Genomic DNA, 22,945 nt, shown 5'->3' with positions numbered 1-22,945 from the left:
CTCATTTTAACAGTACATTTAAAATTTCCACAATTAGGATGTTGTGTTTCCCGCCCTACTATTGAGGGGGCAGCTTTACACAATTAACTGAATATTAAGTATTCAAAATTTTAAAATATCCACTTATACAAAAAACTTTGCACAGTATAAAAAAACCCCACACTTTATTTTGCCCTCTAGCTCTGAAAGCAGAGATTTAGGATAACTGTTAATTATTATGATGTGCACCCCAGCAGTTGGGGGTTTTTGGTTTTTTTTGTTTGCTTGTTTTTGTATGTTTGTTCTGGAACAGGGACCTACTGGATACAGCTTTAGATCTGTTTTCCCTGTAGTGAGGGATCCAAACACTGATCTACCAACCTTAGATAGCCTTATAAAACAAAACATAAATCAATCCATGACAGCCAAGAAAACTTAAACTGGACACCCTGTAAAGACAAAACAGCAGCTCTCCAAAGCCAGTCTTTTCCAGTAGAAAGAATCAGAGATCACATTAGGTAACAGATAATACTTACAATAAACAGGCTTTTAGTTGGCCCATCATGTTGTGAAATATTCCTGATCATCTTCATTAACAATGGGTCCTTAAATTTCAAAGCCCGCTTCATTAGCATTTTCAAGCCATTTCCTGAAAAGAAACAAACACTTAGGAAATCCTCCAAATAAAAAGAATGAGGAAAGTACTGGCTGATCAAAAATCAACACCACACATGCAAAAACCCAGCTTTAACTTTTAAAAGTTTACAAGAAAAAAGTGAAGAATCTAGACAGGAACTTTTTCTTCTTCCAAGTTTAAGTTGAAAAGAAAAGACCTGCTCTGTATAAATTCTATAGGTTCTCTAAAACAGCTACTATGACCATATGTACTGATGGGACACTTTAAAAGTCAGATAAGTAACTAAATGCTTCAGGTGTTCTTATTTATTCAGACCAAGAAAAGTTCTAGATCCAAATCATTATCCTATAATCAAGTGCAGTTAGTGGAGATGCAGCACAGCTGTTGGTGCTAGCACAGAGGCTTCTCTCCCCACTCCATGTGGAGTACTTGATTGCATAGGGCAAGTCACACTGTTACCATTATGCTTCCAAAAGATCACCTTGCCTATCTAGTAAGTGCTACTAGCTTGAGTTTCCTTTGTACCTTTCATATAAAATTGGATCTCCCTACTCCCCCTTCCACAGAGCTATGCACAGAATTTTAAAGTGGAATTACTGGCCACAGAATCCATTGATTGCAATTGTTCCTTTTAAAGTCTAGTAATTTATTGTAGTAGTTTATAGTGAAAATTTTGAGCACAAGTAAAAATTAGAGATACTGAATAATAATCTTCCATTTAAAGCTGCCAGTATGAAAATAATGAAACTTTAAAAGCAATGTAGAGAGCTACTGAACAAAATGCAGAACCATCTATACCACGTAACAAAATACTAGAACCCAAAAGATGCTCAATTAAAAGAAATTGATGGAAAGATGCAACTAAACAACATCACTGTGTATTAAATTTGGTACTGGCAGAACACCGATTAGCTGAAGATGGATTTTAGGGACCAGGTAGAACAGTATCTTCATCTTCCCATACAGCCATAGCTTCCCATAGTAACATCATCAGTGTATTTTACAGAGCTACATGCATGAGATGTGGGCATGTGCAGCTACTCAGTGTCACTCCTGCCACCAAGACCAATTTTGGGGAGGATATGGCCATTTGCTTGCCATCATTACCCAAACAAGTGCATTTTATTTTTTAAAAATACATATACATATATAAATAACTCAAATATACATAATTTATATACGTAAGCATATGTCTTGGTTTTATAGAAACCAATACAATAAACACTTACAGCTAATTTGTTTTACACCTCTGATCAGATCTGTTGTTACCTCAACCATTTGTGCCCCACGTTGGGCACCAAGAGGGACTGTCATGGTTTAACCCCAGCCAGCAACTAAGCACCACAAAGCTGCTCACTCACTCACTCCTCCCCTGCCCCAGTGGGATGAGGAGGAGAATGGAGGGGGGGGGGGGGGGGGGGGGGGGGGCGAAGTAAAACTCATGGGTTGAGATAAGAACTGTTTAATAATTTAAATAAAATATTATAATAACAGCAATAACAACAATAATAATAGTAATGAAAAGGAAGATAATGAGAGAGAAATAAAACCCAAGGCAGACAAGTGACACACAATGCAATTAACTCACCACCCTGCTGATCAATGCCCAGTCAGTCCCTGAGCAGTGATCGGCCTCTCCCGGACAACTCCCTCCAGTTTATATACTGAACATGACGTCCTATGGTACAGAATATCCCTTTGGCTAGTTCAGGTCAGCTGTCCTCGCTACGCTCCCCCCCAGCTTCTTGAGCACCTCCTTGCTTGCAGAACATGGGAAACCAAAAAGTCCCTGACTTAGGATTAGCACTACTTAGCAACAACTAAAACATCAGTGTGTTTTCAACATTATTCTCATACCAAATCCAAATCACACCACTGTAGCAGCTAACTAGGAAGAAAATTAACTCTATCCCAGCTAAAACCAGGACACTATCTATAAAATTACATATATATTATATATAAAGTGGTGTCATCTCCAAGAAAACAGTAAAATGTCATTACCCTTACCTTCACAGATAAGTTGTACATTTCTTTTGTTAGCAGCAAGGTTAATACAGAAAGAAATAAGTTCCAGGTCAACTCGCTCATCAGGACATTCAAAGAGCATCTTCATTAACTGCCAAGAAACACAAGCACACTTCAGCCATTCATCTTTCCAAAGCATTAGAAGAGCAATGTTATGATGTCAACTACACTAGCTTATTTTTTTTTAAAATTAATATTCAGCATTTCTACAGGAACAGTAAAGTTAAAAAGGTCAAGGGCACAAGATGTATAGTTCCATTATTTGGGGATAACAATGCTTACAAAGTGCCAAAAATGGCAGTCACTCATCACCTAAAATTAACTTGGGTTAGTTACATTTTATTGCTACCACTGATTTTTTTATTTTTACTGTTTGGTTTTGGGGGGGTTTTTTTGTTGTTTTGTTTTTTTTTTTAAAGTTGTGACTGGATAAATTTGGTTTGAAATTTTAGGTAGACTTAGTATAAGAAAAACCCCACAACTTAGTTCCACAGAAAGTCAGATTAATACCTGGTTGTTTAATAAAATTATGACTCTAAATGGATACTTAATTGCAGAATAATTCTACTACTATTTTGCTTTGAGATTACTCCTTTGATAGGTAAATTAGCTGTGTCTGCAGCAACATGCTTTAGCTTTGCTGTTTTCATTACTAGAGCTAAACACTACCGTATACCAAAGACTTCTCAGTAGTAGTCGTATTCTTTAGGTAATGGGAAAGAACAACCTGGGTTAACATAAGTAGACAATTGCCTATAATCCTGTTCCAACTCTTTAGTAAGTGTCAGTGAATTCCCAGATGATTCCTTAGGAATAACCACCTATGGATTGCCATAATTTTACATACCTGGCACCTGTATTGCCCATTACATCACAGGCTATCTAGTCTCATTTCGCTCAATATGAACATTTTTTGAAATGGCATATTGAATATATGAACATGACTCAAATACATCTGTTTCTTCTTCTCTATTTCCAACCATGGCAGACAAGCTGCATGGCTTCCTCATTGAAGGGCTGCAGGACATCACCCTATTTGCTCCTAAAACCTGCTCAGTCCATAAGACATGTCAAGATTATAATGCAAAGCAGCATGATGACAAGACTGAGATTACTGAAAGTAGAAACAACTGAACCTAAAGATAAGTGGGACATAAGATACAAAAAATGTAGCTCAGTTTGTGTGAAAAAGGGGTGGGGGGAGAAGAAAGCAACAACTAATCATTACATATTTGTGTGCTTGCCCCCTGGTGGAAAGACAGTTTGTAAAGCATTAAAAACTAGAGAAAGTGGGTGAACAACCCATTTAGAGAGTGGCGGGGGAGGGGAGGAAAAATAGGACTGCAGGAATTTCACTGCAAAATATTTTACTACAGGAATTCTGTATGTTTATCTATTATGAGATAGCAGGCTGTCATTCCAAATGGACCCAAATAAAATAATAAAAAAATAATAAAAATTTATGTTATAGCATAGTTATTCATCTCTTTTTCTGGGACTTTCATGTACTGATTTAAAAGCTATCATTGATTTCTTCCTCCTTTTCTTAAAAAAGTAGAATCAGATTTCCTTAGGTTGTTTCAAGAACTTATAAAATCCCTAGTTTATTAAATCCGTAAGCCTGACAGTCACATAAGAGTGAATTAACCAGAGAAGAAAGTTGCCACTTAACAAGTGGAACATGAGCATTCAAAAATCACCCCCTGCAACTCTTCTGTTACAAAACCTTTAAAAACAGATTTTTAAAACCCTTCAAATAATTTGAAGGGAAACATTCTCATTACTTACACAATACAAAATCTGTGGAAATTAGATGTTTAACAAGATGGGATTACACTGTTAATTACTGAACTACTTCTCTATAAAAAGAAAAAATATATCCAGTTTCAATTAAAGCCATTCAAATTTTAAAATAATAGTTTCGTACGAGCTCCATGTTTCCCATTATGTCTTCATTTAATTTGATTGCTTCTTGTGCCACTTCAAAAGGAAGAGTAATTGCTGCCAAATAGGAAATATTAAAATTAAATTTGTTCTGCTTTTACTATGTCCATTGTCATCTTTTACTGATTTAACAGGAAGGCAGTAAAAAGACTGCAGCATGTGCAATGAAGAGGCAGTAGTGTTCAATCAGACAAGTCCCATATTGAGTATCAGATACCACAGACCAGGACTGAAATCACTGTGTCTAGACTCTCTGGCACCTGCCTTCACTTATTTACCAGTGACCAGAGGCCAACCCCCACAGCTCTCTGTTCACATACACCTCTGTCCAACCCCCTCCCCAAGCCCAGCTCAAACATCTTTGAATGATTATGCCAGAACTGCATGCCTCAGGAATCTCTCCTGACCGGCTACTCCCCAACTCTGCTGTTTGAAGTGATGCTCTGGTTTCTGAACTTCAGCAGATAATGGCGGACAGGAGCAAAGGGTGCTGTCAAGAGAGGACGTTTACCAGCATTAAGCTGAAAAGAAGCTTATAGATCAAAGAGGGGCCAAACAGGACAACCGTGGTGGAAAACATGTGGGTAGCTGCGGAGAACCTTGCACACTGCTCTGCGGTAAAATATTAAATATCACCATGACATCACTGCCTAACCATGCCCTTTGATTGGCCAGGTTATTACCAATAAAGGCTTTTATAAGCATCTGGATGGCATTTGCACCTATTTAAACAAAACACGCATTGCTGAGGTCTAAACAAGAATGAACTGTTAATACTGACTTTTAACTGTTACTAGAATAGCACCCACTAACTCCTGCAATCCACAAGGATGTTTACCTGGGACAGCACGCGCAAGCCCTTGTCAAGCACTTTGCCTGTTCAAAATGACAACAGGGGACTGATTTTCCAGCCACTTTCTACAACAGCGAAACATTCATTATTGAGTATTTGCCAGTTTAGAGGGACATCTTTCCTCTAAAGAAAACAAACCCACTGAAGGGCACACACTACTACTGAAAAGAAAATTTGGCTTTCCAGGCTAGAATCAGATGGCAGAGAGTCCTTTTAAAAAGGTCATTTTCTTCTCCTGATACCTTATCCACTTCCCCATGTTTTCTACCACCTCTGTCTTTCTTAGTAACTGTCCTAATTTTGAACATTCATAAAAAAAATTTAAGCTCTGGTTGTCCAGCTTGTCCTTTTTGAACAGTCAGCAGATGTGATCTGTGAATAATTACACTGACCACCAAAACATCAATAGCCATAGTTATCCTTCGAACTCCGTAGTTTTAGCCAAAATCCAGTAAAGGCAGAGGACTTGCTTCCACTAGTCTTTGGATACAGCTCTGTAAGCACTAGTTTGAGCAGTTACTGCCTATCAGAACAATGATGTTCACCAAAGCTCGGAGTATGATATCACTGAAGTTTCCACAGCTCTTTACATTTGGCACTGAGGATCTAAGAGCCATGCCAGGATTCCCTGAAAGCACGTCATAAGCAAGCCCTGAATCACAGTGCATAAATTCTGTTTTGGCCGGTGACTGCTCAGAACAAAGCAGGTCCCTCATATTATGCAAATGCCTTGACATATAGTTGCTTCTTGTGGCAGAAAAGGCAGTCAGCAGGATGTTTACAAGACCATTTTGTAACACATACTAGTTATTTCCACCAGTTCTCCCCTCTCTATTCTCCAAAAATCCTCCTGTATTTGGAAAAACATCACCATTTTTGTCATGAGATAATGACCAGAAACATTCTGAAAACTTTCCATGGCAACTTCCCATTCTGGATGTATTTGATGTTAAAAACACATTTGGCAGGAAAGAAGATATCATGGTGCAATTCTGAAAAAGCTACTGGAGAGCTTTAACACTTATGCAATGCAGGCTTTCTCAACTCCAGCCTCATCGAGACTGAGAAAAAGATCAGTAAGAGGATTTGGTACTTGTTAAAAAAAACCAAAAAAACCAACCAACACAACAAACAACAAAACACACACACAAAAATACACACAAAAGCCAAGCCCCCGTGATCTTGTGTCTGTGCTCGGATCAAAGACTATGACTGGAGACAAAGTGTTATACAACAAACTGTAGCCTGAAAGATCGGTAAAGAGCCTTCCATAGTCTTCAAGTCTCCCCTGTTGTACATGCCTGCAGTTGGAAAAGGAATTGTCATGTAGCAACATAACACTGCTTGGCTGGTTTCCAGTTCATATCCTGTAATACTGAAGACGTTGAAATTTTGATACCCAATGGGATCAGAAAAGAATGCCTTCTAAAACTGTAAAGGAAATACTTTCCACAAGGTTCCCTAAGGACGTGCTGTGCACAAGCTTTATTTTCTTTCAAGCATTCCCAATCTTCTGTAGAAATTCATCAGGTCACCTATATTTTTACCAATTCATTGATGCAGCTCAACTGTTAGCAGCACTGACAGAGAATATGTCACCTATCCTTTTCCTGAGGACCATTAAAAGACAGCAAGAACAGTCAGACTGCCCGATGAGTAGGCAGCTCACCACCGACTCAGCAGCATCGTGGTTGTTCCCACTTTCACCTGTGGGTGTCAGTGCGAGCTCTGCTATAAGCGAGGAAGACGGAGGGAAAGATGCATCGTACCACCTCACCATATATAAAAGCACATACCTGTGGTATACAGTCTGTGTACGCAAACATTGATTTAAAGCGATCATCCATGCTTATGTGATACAGAATGCACATTGCTACTTGTTTGTAGTTTTCATTTGCTAGAAGGAGAAAATAATCCATATTAATAGAAGCCTGGTATTTTAGGTGTTATAAACACTTAAAAGGGGAAAACAAAAAGCACAAAAATCCTAGCTAATAGAGGGAAAATTTAAATCAGAAATGCAACATCTTGTCTGCCCTATCCAAATGAACCACATATTTGTGCAAAGAGGGAACAAAGGCAATGCTAACTACTCCCCTCTCCCCAGCACCTCAAAACACTTCCTTAACCCCACATTGCAAGGAAAATATTTTGTGAAAGAACACTTAATAACGATAGGCTATCCAGAAAAAGCCTTCATCAGTTTCCAGCTAGGAAATTAAATATCAAATGTAATGTTTCAACAGGAATATCCACAACTAAATCAGCAACAAGTTTGTGTCAAAGTGAAATGATAAAAAACGTACCAATGCCAGAGACAAAAATATGAACTACCACTAAAAATTGTTGTAGAAGGAATCCCGTGCCTTTCAAGTAAATCACACACTGATTGTTTTATTATCCTAAATGATAATATTATCCTGTGGGTGCCTTTTGTGCTTCACACATTTCAAAGACGACATTAGTATATTTTGATGTTAATACTTACCAAAGAGAAAAAAAAATCTCAAGAAAAATTGGAGCAGTTAATGTGAGTATGCTGTGAAGTATTTAACTGAAAGGTTCTATAAAACCAACTTAGACAAACATACAAATGTTTAAGAACAACACAGACGAATTTGATACTGACTCACTGCTGAAATCTGGACTGAGCATTCTCTTGAGCTCTCCTCTAGCCCTACATTAGCAGGGTGTGGGCTATATATGGGATAAAACATTCATCTGAACATTTATATTACTTAGACCAGGATGTAATAGGGTCACCAACACAGAATTTATTCACAGTTCTTATACAACTGATCAGAAATATCCTACCTCCCACTTCTATTTAAGCTAAGTTTGAACATATCTGTTTAACACTTTGGCAAAGCATCAAGACCTCAAACAGCAACCAACACAAATTTTACTTCTGCATACATTATTGGGAGCTGGAATTTCCTTTAAGCAGCAAGGATATGATGCCTTTATCCTGAGAATGCACATTCGTGCCTTTTTTCAAAATTGAATTACCAAAAAGACCCATGAAATCCTTCTGGCAGTTGCCATATAACAGTGAAATATTCTTTCCAATGCCAAGCCTAAAAACACAGCTGACCTTTCAGATCCTTCTGGATTCTTACCTGTGTGAAAAAACGTAACTTGTACCACAACCTTCCACGCACTTAACAGCTGGAGAAAGGATAATGCCCACATCTGAAAGCTACTCTGGCTATTATTAAAATAAAAGCACAGACAGTACTATAGTTGCTAAAGCATATACACTCTGTTTTAAGCAAACAAAATGACGTGTTTATCATCTTTTGTGCTTCTCTTGTGACTGGTCATCTTACCTACCTATTCACTTGTAGTGACATTGTAAATCCAACAATTACATGAAAAAAACTTCCCATACATACAACTAAAGGCTTCTCCTAAGCAAATATAAAAATTTAAAGAGTAAATTATGCCTTCAAATTTCATGGGGCTAGGAAAAAAGAGCTGTTTACACTCCTCTTAACACTTCTTTTCATGCCTCTATTTAAGACTCAAACATCAAGACTCAAATTTAAGACCCAAGTTACAATTACACTTTGCTGGATAATGCAGGAAACCCTATGTGAAGTAAAAGGTAAGCCAGTATAAAAGGGAGGAAAGTTGGCTCCCCAGAACAGCAACAGGAAAAACAAACTGGAGTGAAGTTGGACCAGACCTTCAGCAGGTATGAACTGACAGGCAGTCAACAAGAATGATACTTCTTTATATCTTTTTAACCTCTGTCCTTCATGGGGTTTTTCTCCTCCTTATTTTGCAAGTTTCATTTGTGCTAAGACAAAGCATCAGCTAAGATACAGTCTTACATTTGGTAGCAATAGCAGCTTCCTGGTATTTGGCAGTACTGGTAGCTTATTTTCAAATAAAATAGCCTACTATAGCAGCAAAGGCCTTCTGTTTTTTGAGAATAAACTCTTTGCATAATTGTCTCTCCCCTTTTGTCAAAGGTCCAGCCTGTCACAATAAACTTTCTGATGCCTGAAAAACACCTTGGGTATCAGTGTTGAATGACAGCACTGCTGCAGTTTCTAAACTACCAAAAATAAGCAAAAAGACCTAGATAGTAAACATAAAGTGTGAAGAATATCTAGAATTCAAATAAATTTATTGTATCTGAATGAACTCTTAAAGAGTTGGTTTTTAATGACTAGCACTTAAATCATTCTCCCAGTGTGTTCCATAAAGCAGATTTCATGACACACAAAAGGCAAAGACACCTGTAGTTTCAAAAAGACGACTAGAATTTAAATTCCTTCTTGCTGTGCAGTTAAATGACCCATTTTCCCTGAATTCCCCTGTCCTACTGTCAACACAGTGAACAGAGAAGTGTTTAGAGCATTTAAGTCACAGGGACTTATTGCACAGGGTCAGCAAGGAAATATTTTTCAATTGCAAGTAAATAGAAAAAACCCTGAATTCTACTAACTTGAAGATGAAAATAAACTACAGAACTAAAGCTAAAATATAACAGTGTGCAACTAAATCAGCTTTTAAGTATTTAATGGTGTATGCATTTTAAGTTTCATTTCATTTTAATTTCCCAGAAAGGAACTGTCCCATTCTCCCTATGGAAGCACTTCGGTGGAGAAAAAGCAGAACCTCCTGACTTTTTTCAGTTCTCATGCGAAACAGTGGCAACTCATGATCCAAAGAATCAAACGCTTCAGGAAAATCAAGAGGTGGTGGTTGCTTCTGAGGACAGCCAGCATGATTTAAAGCAACTGTTAGTCTTGTGCTCAATTAGGAAGCATACAGCCTATTGGAAAGTTGACTGGAAACTGTGTAATTAGTTTGTTGAAGATTAGGAGGAGAACAGATTCAACATCTACAGCATTTTAAACACTAAGCATCATCTTGCAGGCTGAAGACTGTATAAAAGGGTAAGAAGTGACAGACTGTTTGAAGAATCCAGTAAGCCAACTGCCATGCTTTTACATAGGGACTTCACTCCCAAAAACATAACTGGACAACTATTGACTATTACTTGAATATGCCAGTACCAAGCTTTTTTTTTTTTATTACTTTACACTCATCTGAATGCTAATGAATAAAGCCCTCAGTCAATCATTGTTTAGAGACTTGGCTGTAAAAATTTCAAACCCTGCCCAGTATCTGGCTGGAGAACAGCTTTCCAAAGCATGAAAGTGATACCTTTTCTGCTATTTTTGACTAATACTGAAGGCCACACATGAAAAAGCAGACACTGCAAGGAAGAATTCCTTATGACTTGGTACAGTAGGCATCAATTATTCCCCTAACTAGAAAAAGCAAGAGAAAGAAAAGAAAAACCAGATCTCTGCCAAACGTGTTCATAAAAATCACCAAAGTTTTGGTGGGGTGCCAGAAAATTGTGGCCTACAAATGTTGGTAGTTTTGAGCATCAAGCTTTTTATGACTGAAGGTGGAATAGCCAAATGGCCTAAAGCAGTAAGGGCAGCCCTGGAAAATAATGGCCTAGTCATTATGGATTCTTCTGGTATTTATGGCAATAAAACATGAATCATAATGAACTCATTGGATATTAAATGTGGGGGTCACGAATACTTTGATAGGATTTCCACAAGAATTTACCATTAATTAACCAAATAATTATTTGAAAGTGTTACTGAATTATCCTTAGTTCTTATACAGCCATTCCAGAGAAATTGGTCATTCCCAGCTGAGGGCAGTTAATGCCTTAACAAACCGGTCATTAACTGCAGTTACTGATTTTGTGGGAATTATTGTGTTATAAAATACACTCAACAGTTTATAGAAACAATACTTAGATTTTTTTTATTTTTTTTTTTGCAGCTGTAGTTCAGCTGGAGCAGCTGGGATGGAAAAATATCAGGTCCCTCGGGCTGTTTTCACAACTAGTTTTCTGCAAATTAGAGAGGGAAATAAATACATGATGGGTTCTGAGTTCAAAATGGCTTCAGATTTTTAGCCTTTGAACATTAATAAGAAGCCATGTGCCAGTTCTGTGGACCAAGGCCTGAATTCCATGTCTAGCTCTTACTAATGTTAAAGATCTAAATGATACTAGTAGCAGAAGCTAAAGAAAAAAAATACGATTTCTTGATCACAAGATCAGGTCCTGTATTTTGGTTGAGTTTGTGAGCTTAAAATGAAAAAATCCTCCATTAGCTCCACAATAACAAAAGAGAAATCCTAAAGCTGTAAAACCAAAATGTCAATCTGAGTTGCAGCAGCAACATTCAGCTTTCAAATGCTAAAGTAAAAATGAAAATATGAATTATGGACTAAATTATTCAAATGTAACACTATCAGTAATACAAGTAGCCATCGTTTCAAATGGAATCATCAATGTCTCCACATTAGATATGAAATATACCCTATCCAACTCATCTGCAAAACATTAACTACACTAAATCATAACAAGAACACAAATGAAGGTAAATACCTATTAAAATAGCAGAGTGAATCTTCGTTTCAGTTTCAAACTCTGATAGTCTCAAGTCAAATCTGCTGCAGAATTAGGCAAATAATAAATCTAGATGGATAAGAATGTCACAAACTGAGTATCGGATCTACACGCTGTCTCACACTGCTGTCAGAAAACATTGAAATCAAGAGTTTATTCACTTGTTACCATAATTAGCAGTGATCTTAGGAAAAAAGTGATAGAGAGGTATCTCTGTGTACCTCTATCCCATATCCTTTCAACCAGCTCTGAAACAGTTGGACTAAGTTACTCCATGTGTGGTTTAGACACATATTGGTTTGATTTACATATGTAAATATAAATCGTATTGGATATATCAGTTTATTTTATCAAGAGAACCTGAAAGAATTTTCAAATCTGCTTGTACTCAAGGAGACTAGGCATTGTAAATAATACATTATGATATTAATTACATACTAATAACCCCTCTTGTGCCACCTTTATGTTATTTGAAACTGGCTTCATACCATAAGCCTAACTTAAAACCCTAATTTTGCTGTGGTTGGGGTTTTTCGGGGGGGGGGGGGGGTCTTCCTCCAAAGAACTAAGTACATGCCACATCTGAAGCATGGATACAATTTTTTTTTCTAGGAAATGAAGAATGAATTATAACAATGAATCCTAAGCCAAAGGACTAATAAATGACTAATTTAGGTTGAGTTATTTAATGTTACAGGTATAGACAAAAATGAAGCTGCACATCTGGAGCCCCAGGCTCAACTTCTTTGCATGGAACTCTATGCAAGACAGACTGAAAAAATATACAGTAAACACCTCACTGCAGTATTGCTACTCATAAAAGACAACAAAGCACAGCCACTGGGTAGACAACATATTAGTAAATTTAGGTATGTCCTTTTTTGAGGCTTGATCTTCCTATAGAAAAAAAACCCCACGTTTTTGTTATTTAGGATCTCTTACAACCATACTTGAACTCATGTGAATTCACACAGAAATTGGAAGCTGATTGGTTGTAATATCCCATATACTGCACAAACCAGAGATAAATCAATTATAAGTTTAGATTAGAGAGAAAGCAGGAGGCAATAAGATTAATCCTGAAGGAAGAAGATAAAGCTACTTCTCTTTCCTCCACAAAAATAAAATACATTTTGGGTCAGGCTATGACCAAGGAAGAAAGCAAGAGATAGAAAAATAACTACTGTTATTACAAGAAACTGGAAAGTAGGAGAGATGGTTTTTAGTTTGAATCAAACTAAGAAAACACCCACTTCCAAAGAAGGTAGAAAAAATTCCACACAAAGCTGTTCCTTTAGATGTCTTCACCAAGCTACATAGATTAAGTGCCACACAATTACATGGACATTTATAGGACACGCATAATTTTTGCTATATCTGCACTATATCTCATTAAACTACATCAACTGCTCAACTTACAATTACTAGAAAATATTCACACTTCTCTGCCCTAAAAACACGCTTCCAATCTTCTTGTTTGGAATTCAGTGGGAATGGAAATAGGCATAGGTTTTCCATGCTTGTGGCTCTGCAGGTGCACAGCTCCACATTTCTGAATGGATGGTGAGGCTATATTTCAAAATGCTCCCTCTCAAAGGAGGGAAAGAACCAATGCAGGATGCTACCTTTCACTTTAAGAAAGGGATGATTCACCACATTGAAATGGAAACTGGTTTTACCTATGTTTCGAAGTTGCTGAAGTACAAAGCTGAGGTTCAAATCTACTAAGCCCAAAAAGTGGAGTTAAATATTGGTTGAGCTTTTGAGTCTTCCAGATAACAAAAATTAAGCTCCGTATTATTTAAGAGAAACTGTTCGTGTGCAAGCATGAGCATATGCTTACTGGCAAAGTTTTGGAAGAAAGGTAAACAGTTCAATTGTATTTTTCTTATTGTGAAAACATTACAGTTGATATTTAAAAGGTCATTAACTGACAATCTACAAGTTTCTCAAAGATTTGATAGCTTTTCCAAAAAGAATAAAAAGACATTTGAGGGCCTAGCCTCACAAAGAAAGTTTTGCTTTATGCAATGAGACTACTTGAATATGTAAAATTATAACCCATCCTGCAAAGCACCTGTTATATCAGAGGCCAAAGGAACAGAAATTGATTCTATAGAGATATACCAGCACTATACTCACTATAGTGCAATAAATTTTTCATGTTAGCATATCTCTTCCCCCATCAGCTCTGAGTCTGAAGACAATACTAGCAACTGACAAAGGACTTCTCACCTTAACAACTGCAGACATGGGGAATCTGTAGTTGGTCTCCTGCACTGGAGATGATCATGTGAGAAACTCTTAGATAAACAGTGGAAACTTGTGACTTAAGATGTTTCCACATTTCCAAAAGGGAAAGCAGACTGTAACCTTCCCCCTCAGGTCTGAACTTGTATAATCCTGGTATCTATGGGACTACTACATCTGCAACATTGTTCCACGTGATCCTTTGAGACCATCCCTCTTGCCTGCAGGCCTCACAGGGGCTCTGGAAAAAGTACTCCTCTCTTTTCTACCTTGGTCTTCATACAGGCTTTAGGAAGTTTTTACCACAGATTAGGAAGACTAGAAGTGCCCCATCTCTTCTTTACAGTGATTTTCCAAGAAACTAGACCTGGTTGTTTGTGTTCTGTCATGCTTTATGCATCCAAATTATGCCCTGTAAAGCTTTCAGATGTCAACAGTTCACGTCAAAGACTAGATTTACTTTTTACTGTTAATTTGCTCTTGCAACATGCAAAGAAACAATTAAAGTATTCAATGAATTGCGCAGTCATATTATAAGCTCCACAGTAGAAATACTGGCTCAGGGGATCCTTCCCATTTATCGGTTTAGTGAATTTCCAACAACTCAGCTCCCTCATCTTTAGATTGCTGCCATCTCTCCACTCCTGTGCTTGCTACTGCCACAAGCATTTCTGTTTTCAGTCAACACTCATAAGGTTAGTTGCTTGTGTTACACCAAAGTTATCCTCTTCATTAAAAAAAGCTAACAACACAGCTAAATACACATGTGCAATTGTGAGCAGCACACTACAGCAATGAGCTTTCACTCACCTGAACAGCCAAAGGCTGAGCGTTCAGACTAGCAAGGATCCACCTGGAATAGCTACAAAATAGAAAAACACTGTTTCCAACTCTGGACAGTGTTAAAGGAGTCAGAAAAGGCTTGGATAATAGACTTCAAAAACTTGTAGCTTATATAAAAATATGATGTTATGAAATTCAGCTATTCTTTCCCAATAATTCACTACAATTTACCAGTAGCATGAAGCAGGGATATGATGAAGGCTTTTACCTTAAAGTTAGCTGGGATTCTATTTCTGCTTCAAACACAGTGTTAGCGATACTGATGTCTCTCTACTTTGAGTTCCATATTTCTCAACATCAGAAGTCAATTTTTCTTTAATAACACTAAAGTTTGCTGTCTAATCCATAGTTAAGGTATCTAAATAAGTGCTGGGTTCTAAGACACATTGTGTACCCAACACTATCCTTAAGTCAGTTCGACATGCTAGGTTTATTTGCGCTTCTAACAAGGATTTAGAAGTTGAATGTTAAGAGATGTTTATGTTTTGTTTTATGTTTATTTTTGTGGGTTTTTTTTGTTGTTTGTCTGTTGGTTTGGGTTGGGTTTTTTTAAGCCTTGGCCATACTCATGACAAATGATAAAAAAACTACCATTAAAATAAATCCCTTAATAATTACTGCTTTCCAACAGACTGGTCCCTGTAGTTCAACTGTTACTTAATGTGCTTCAGCCAGCCTCTACTATAAAGGAATGGAGACACCCCAGGCAATATTCACACAACAAGTATTGGAACCAGCTGCTGCAGAGCCACCTTAGGAAAAAAAAGGTTTCTCAATTTAATTGGGAAAACAGGAGGAAGCATAAATTTTACTGCCATTAATAACTTCAAGCAATCCCGATATGACTTTACCTCACCCTGATGGCTGGACATGTGCTTTTTGTTAGGGTCTTTGCCACATCTGACCCCTATTGTTTGCTCACTTGATCAGGTAAGAAAATGTATGTTTCTTTATAGGATAAACGAGGCCTATTAAACTCAGAAAAAACACTGCAGTAGCCTATAAGAAGCTCCATTTTTCAACAGATGTGTGAAGCTCCATAATAAGTTCATTACAAAAAGGCCAAGTGAACTCATAAAGAGAACACATCTACTTTAAGCCTTCTTAAAAGAAACTTTCATAAAAGGAATAGAACATTAAAAACCCACAGCACTCCGTTAATTAGAGAGCAAAGTACTTCTTGGGTTTTTAAACAGCAGTCAACATATAATCCAGCTTGGCTGCATACCATATCAAGACTTGATTGTTAAGAAACCCAACATACAACTGTTTGGCAATTCTTTGATTGCTCATTAAACCTAACTCATAAGAAATGCAAAAATATCAGTGGAATTTCAGCAGTTTCCAGAAAAGATTTTAGAATTTTTTAGAATTTTACTATCTATCAATGAACCTAGTGAAGACAGACTCTTCAGCGAGGACTAGATCAGACTTGTCAAAGTTACTTCCTGCTCTGGCTATCTCCAGCTTAAATAAAGAACTCATAATAGAAAAGTTTGGCCTACTTTGGAGTTTGCAAACTACTGCACAGCCACTAGACTTCTATGTAAGATCAAGTGGCTACTACTTCTCAGTGTACTGACACTAAGTCTTGGAACACTACAAAATTAAGAACATCAGGCCACAATGCTCACATTAATAAGGCAAATAGGCTTGATACATACTGCGACTGGCAAAACTCTACTATTGCTACTTGGTACTGATCACATTGTGTTTCAGAGCGTTGTACAACAAATGCTCATCTACTTGGCTGAACACAAATCCACAAAGCCAGTTTTCTTTCAGTCACTATAATCTGTAGTGGAAAACATAACCCAAGATGTTCATCACCACCTAAAATCTTTTTGAGATTGAACACCTTGGCACTGTGTAACACTCACAGCCATATGCACAACCCTTCTGCACTGCATGTCCCATTTGGGTCCGATTTGCAACTGGTATAGTTTTGTGACCCACCCACCTGTGTTCAATCAGTCCTTGATTTTTAAAAGCAGCTAGTAATTTCGAGCAACCAAGAAGAGGCACTTTAGTCTGACTTCCAAGCATAATGGGTTTTCATTCTTTAAGCATGGCTTGCACTGGCAAGTGAATGAAAGAAAATGGTATTTCAAGACAATATGCATTCAGTACACCTAAGAACTGTTCAGCAACTCAAAGGGATGAATGCACACATCATACAAAAAAAATGCTTGCTTCCTGTATGCAGCCAGACCTATTCCTTTTACCCTTTGAGCAGCAGCACAGTTCCCACTGTAACAGCTTTTGCACCATTCCCTATCATTTATATCCTTTTGAGAGGAGTAACTAACTCATGGGTGGACACAGACACCCCCAGTACTGCCCGCCACACCCACAGACTGCCAGGAGCTCCTTCTAAACAGGGGTCCACCAAGAAGAGTTTGCAGCCTGCCATAATACACAGCAGCACTCAGCTGGTTCCGCTATACAAACTGCCTGCTGTTCTCATGGAGAATGGAGAACTATTTGTCTCCCTTCACAAAGGCTAAAAAACCGCTCAGACACAGCACAAAATAGCACCCTTATTAGAAGAATGTGAATCACAAGCTGTGCGTATATTTAAGAGAGCTGTACCAAAATTTTGTATTTGGTTTGGACAGTTAACTGAAAAACAAAGTGGATTTGGTCCAAACTAGAAGTGAGGTTTTTTTATTCTTCCTTGTAGACAATGTTTTCTTCTGTTTGCTGCCAGGGCATTTACTTCACAAACCAATCACACATCCAGGGGAAGAATTATGAAAAAGGGTAGCATTTCCCTTCTGTCCAACAGTAGAAGACCATTCCCAGGGATAAAGGAAGGATGTGAATCTGTTCTCATAAAGTTCAGCTCTACATTTACCCCTTTCAGCGAGAATACTTTCCACAAGGGAACACGCTAACCACCAAACTCTACTGCATTTGGAGCCAGTCACTCCTCTATTTCACTTCACTTGAATTATGCTATGCAAAGCAAAATGAGAGCACTATAGGAGTGAAGCAAACCTCCACAGAATAGTCTATAGCATGCTGCTTTGGTCTCTCCTTCCAAGATCATGATTAGAGGGCAGTGAATCTGTGTTTTCCACATTTTGGGCACATGTCTAGTTTAAACCATTTAGTGAATTCACATGAATTCTCACCTTAATCCTCTGAAGCCATACTTCACATATACAGGCACATAAAGCATTCATGCAGAGAATGTATATAAAAAAGAAAGATCACTCTGTAAATATAATTTCTAAGTATTAAAGGAAAGCCACCAGTACAAAAACCATTCTCCACAAGCCCCTGGTGACTCAACAATTATAAGGTTTTCTTAAAGAACTAAAGTCACACAAATCAGCAAAATACCTTTTCATACCTCTTTAAGCAGCTTGTGTAGGGAAAAACCTAAATACAGCAGATTATATCTCACAGGCTTCCACAGCTCTGCTCCAGCTTCTGATCTCAAGTCTGAAGCCAAATTTCCCTCAACTGCACCCAGTTCTTTGAGATTCAGAGCATAACAAAGATCAGCTGTAGTTGATTAGCTTGGGTGTCTGGAGGGAGCAAGAGAAATCTTGTCATATACAATACTTCAGACTTGTGAAGAGAAGCCACGAAAACTAGCAAGTGGTGTTGACTGGCAAAGCTACATGGGGAAGCAAGCACTGGCACTATTAAAAAAGAAAAGGCTAATTAAAATGGAAACCAAGCCTAAGCAGAATTTCTCATGTCCATGCTTTCAACAGCAGCCTCAACACTCTGGAGTGAGAGGAAAAGAAAGAAGATGGTCCTTCTCCAATATGTCCATGCCATACTTAGTCCATTCTTGATAGGTCAGCTGAAGCCAGTCCATCCCCTCCACTTCCAGCCTCCACCTACTTTTAGAGCCTTCCTGCTCCCAAGCCACTAAGTGTCCCTTGGGAAAGCAGCATGTCTTCCAGAACCACAGACTGCAGCCACCTCAGTGATCAGCCCTAAAGCGCTGCCTGACAAATCCTGTCCTTTAATTCTTTGCAATCTCAACTCTCCCCTCAAACACCTACTACACTTAATTTATACTCATCTCAAACCCAGTGCTAAAGACTCAAAGGCACAGCATGCACAAATGGTAAGTTTCAGTAGGCTGAGTCAACAAACTTGACCTCTTGGCATTAGGAGCTGTATGGTAACTTGTCAACAGCTGTTGAGGTGTGTTAGCACTTTAAGGTGACCTGCAAATGCAAGCCGAAGGGTACTGACTTGAATAATGTGCATTTAATACACAAGTATAAAAGGGGCATCTGGCACATGATTATTTTATTATTAAGGTTGCAGGCTTCCCTGAGACAGGATACACAAAGTGATGTATTTAAGAATTATTTGAATCGCCATACCAAGAAGAATCTCACGAATCACAGAGCTGGCCTAAGAAACAAGTAATAGACAATATTTCTACCTACATTTTCTAACCAGCACACTACAAAATAAGTATCAAGCAGTTCCACAGGGAGGGCAAACAGGACATGCCTCTATAAAAAAAAAAAAAAAAAAAAAAAGTCAAACACATCCAAGTCAAGGAAAGAAGAATCACCCATGGAGGCAAACAGACAGTGAAGCTTCTGAAAGTACTAGAATAACTTACTGTAGATTACCCTAACAGCCACTTCAGGAACAGACTGCAATTTTAACAGCCAGTTCTTCTGAGAAGGCTAAACAGCCTTCTGCACAGGTCTACTTACAAGTCCAAGAGAATGGTATTTGAAAATAAATTCTCCTCTCCACATTAGAATCAGACACTAGAAAGCAGATATTTAACCGATGAGTTTAGTCTGACTCTAATATTAAATGGGGAATTTCTGGGAGCAGGGACTTCTCACAGCTGTGCCATGCCATTGCTTGGGGTAACAAGCACCAAGAAACAACAGCCTTAGACCACAGTGCTAGCTGCTGTACACATAAAATAAAAAGGCAAGTTCCTGCTCCAAAAAGCTTACAATCCAAGCTGAACCAGACTACCTAGCCAGATCCTCTCTCAAACGAGAGAAAATATATTTCCTGACCAGCTTCCATTTCTCAGTTTACTGCCAAATAACATTGTCTTGAGGACAAAAAAAAGTATAAAGAAGAGGGATTCCAAATGCCATTTTTCTTCTTCCTCCTAGCTCAGCCCAGAGGAATATATCAAGTGCAAACATGGTTGTGGGGCAGAGAGCATAAGAAAATCTGAGGCATTTCAGGATATATCAGGTAGCTGTTATATTAATCACTGACAGAATTAAGGCTTCCAAAGCCATGTAAGTTTTCATGGTATTAACTTGGATACTAAACATCAATATGGCCATGTTGAGTTTGAATCTAAAACTGAGAAGGCAAACAATCCTAAGAGACTATACAAAGCTAGGAGAGAAAGCTCATAGATGCACAGTTGCATTCCACTTGTTCCAATCACATCTGGATACACCGGCTGCACTGGATTTAGTACATCCCAAACTGAACATCTCAAAACTTTAACAATGTCTTGCATCAGTGTTTCACACATTTAGGGCTCCACAGTACAAGATCCTCAACTCTCACTTAAAAATGAGCACTCAGCAATTCCTATGGCCAAATCCTGCTAAACATTTAGTATATCTACCAGAGCGGCCTCTAGATAGTATCAGCCAAAGAACATACAAGGAGCAATAAAAACTCTCTCCTGAGAGCTCCAGGGCACAACAATGATCATATCAGACAATCCTGGTTTTTCCCCAACTCCTCATTGTTTCCATGGCTTTCCCCTATGGACAACAAAAAGTTTCACTTGTATCTGAAGTACTCAAAAGTTACAGACTGTCAAACTGAAAGTCTAAAAATCAGTACTGCCTAGAGTTGAAGTTGACAAAGCTGGGAAATTTCTGATCTCTCTATCTGGACCATTAAGAGGCAGCAGGTATATCAAGCTTCACAAAAAAAAAAAAAAAAAAAAAAAAAAAAAAAAAAAGAGAGGTAGTTGGTATCTCCATCAGCTAAGCTCCACAAAGTTGATGGCTATTTTTCCTAGGTGCTCCCCCAAAATTACAAGCATCACCCATGTGTCAGCTTCCATGGTTTTCAGGTAGCTATCAAAGTTAATTTTTAAAGACCAGAAGACTCATTCAGCAGTTTAAGAGAACCTAAGAATAAGCCTACTGGGAACCACATTATTTTAAACTTCCATTTAAACCTGCATCTGAAAAGATTACTTGAATGATAAAAAGTTGGGAGTAGTCAGGAAGTTCTTTGGCAAAGAGAAAAGTGACATAGCAACTTTTAGGCACACTATATCATGATGCAAACAGCTGCACTGTCGCTGCTAAAAAGAACAAAAAAACCCATACCTAGAAGTGCAGTGAGTTTGGGAAGCAGACCGACTTGTACCATTTTATTTCTCAGGCCTGTGTCAAAGGAGAGATTTAGTAAGAGTCGAAGAGTGATGTTCAGCAGGTCTTCGTGTTCACAGGGTACCATTTTCACAAGTTTTTCAACAATATCCATTTCAACCTGTAGATCAAGAAAAAGAAAAATCCATACCCATCCAAACTTAGCTTTGTCTTCAATTTAAAAGCCCTTTCAGTGTGTTATGTATTGCACATCCACACATGCAAATACATATTCAATTTGTACCTGTAATAGTCACTATCAGTGCGTTTTCATCTGAAGCAGCTTTGCTTATGTCTTTGTGGTTGAAGTCTTCCAGATTGGGTTACTGGGTAACGTTGATGAAAAAAGTTTTTGAACCTAAGAGTTCAGATGTCTTGGAAATATTCCTCACAGTTGGAAAACTGCAAGAATGTGGTCAAGACATCACTTGCAAAACTAGATTGAGGAGGGGGAACTCATTTAAACTTAAACACAAGCAACTCGGGAGCAACTGACATTAGAGTCAAAGAGATACCCAACCAAGACAGACAGAAAATTGGCATCCAAAAAGAATTTGAGACCCTTCATTATGAATTTCAAATGAACCCCTAGACAGAACTTTGCATGTGCTCTCAGAAGAGGCATGCTGTCCTGTACATTAATTTAGTAAAAGCATGAAAGTCATTTTGAAACATGTATCACTTTCAAATTAAAAAGTGGGATCCAGGAACTGAGAAGTGGTATCAGTTCCTGAGATCATGTTCACTTTACCAGCCAGAAAAGACAACTGAGCATTGACTGGCAAGACTTCAGAAAGTTTTTATCCTCTTCTAAGCAACATTTCTCTGCTTGTATTTGACACAATCTTTTAAATGCATTCATTTTTTTGTTTCCCAGAACCTTCTTTGACCAGAAGGAGGCACATGAAATTACTTTGCATTCTTCAAACTTTTGCATGTATGTAACTAGCCTTCCAGTTATAAATACACACTGCATGAATACTAAGAAAAGAAACTACAGCTCTCCCCACACAGCATAGTGCAATAATCAAACAACTGACTGGATACCTTTGATGAAAACCAATCAGATAGCAAGAACTTCTACTTCACTGCTTTGAATTTAATATGGCACTTGAATACCAAAGGAAAGAATGTACTATAAATATACGTGGATTATTCAGTTTTACTTAGAATCAGGCATTGAACAACTAATCTTGGTTCATTTTGCCTTTGACGTTTTTGTGTTATTGCCTGATATAAATATTAGAACAGAAAAAAGTATCATCAGTAAGAAATGCTCAAACAGACAGCTGACTTGAAGCATACAAACCTTTTCAAAAGTCTTTTCAAAACTGTTAAAAGACTCTGCAATAAAATAAATTCAACAATTTTGTTTCATTTGTCTTTCCACTAAATCAAATGGAATGTGGAAAGTGTGCCAGCAAATCAGTGGGCTGGAGAGCTAATCCTTATTTTCCTAATAAAGTCCTTCAGGGCACTACACAAGTATAAACTAAATCAATGACCAATCACCTAATAAACAGTCTACATTCCCCCAAAAACGCATGCTTGGTGTCTGACTTTTGTTAAGAAATAGGATACCCATATATAAATAAGGG

The 22,945-nt window shown here is 37.9% G+C and overlaps 1 protein-coding gene across 1 annotated transcript in view; it reads right to left on the bottom strand.

Annotated features, from left to right (window-relative positions):
• KIFAP3 (kinesin associated protein 3) overlaps positions 1 to 22,945 on the bottom strand; it is a 72,974-nt gene that overhangs the window by 36,988 nt on the left and 13,041 nt on the right. Inside the window, exons 10-13 of the mRNA XM_075038463.1 lie at positions 21,306 to 21,468; positions 7,235 to 7,335; positions 2,624 to 2,732; positions 516 to 628 (exon numbers count right to left, since the gene is read on the bottom strand). Coding sequence (XP_074894564.1) covers positions 516 to 628; positions 2,624 to 2,732; positions 7,235 to 7,335; positions 21,306 to 21,468 — 486 coding nt within the window. The remainder of the gene's footprint in view (positions 1 to 515; positions 629 to 2,623; positions 2,733 to 7,234; positions 7,336 to 21,305; positions 21,469 to 22,945) is intronic.

Source organism: Buteo buteo, chromosome 10 (assembly GCF_964188355.1).
Source record: "Buteo buteo chromosome 10, bButBut1.hap1.1, whole genome shotgun sequence".
NCBI lineage: Eukaryota > Metazoa > Chordata > Aves > Accipitriformes > Accipitridae > Buteo > Buteo buteo.
This window is presented reverse-complemented; position numbering and strand designations above follow the sequence as displayed.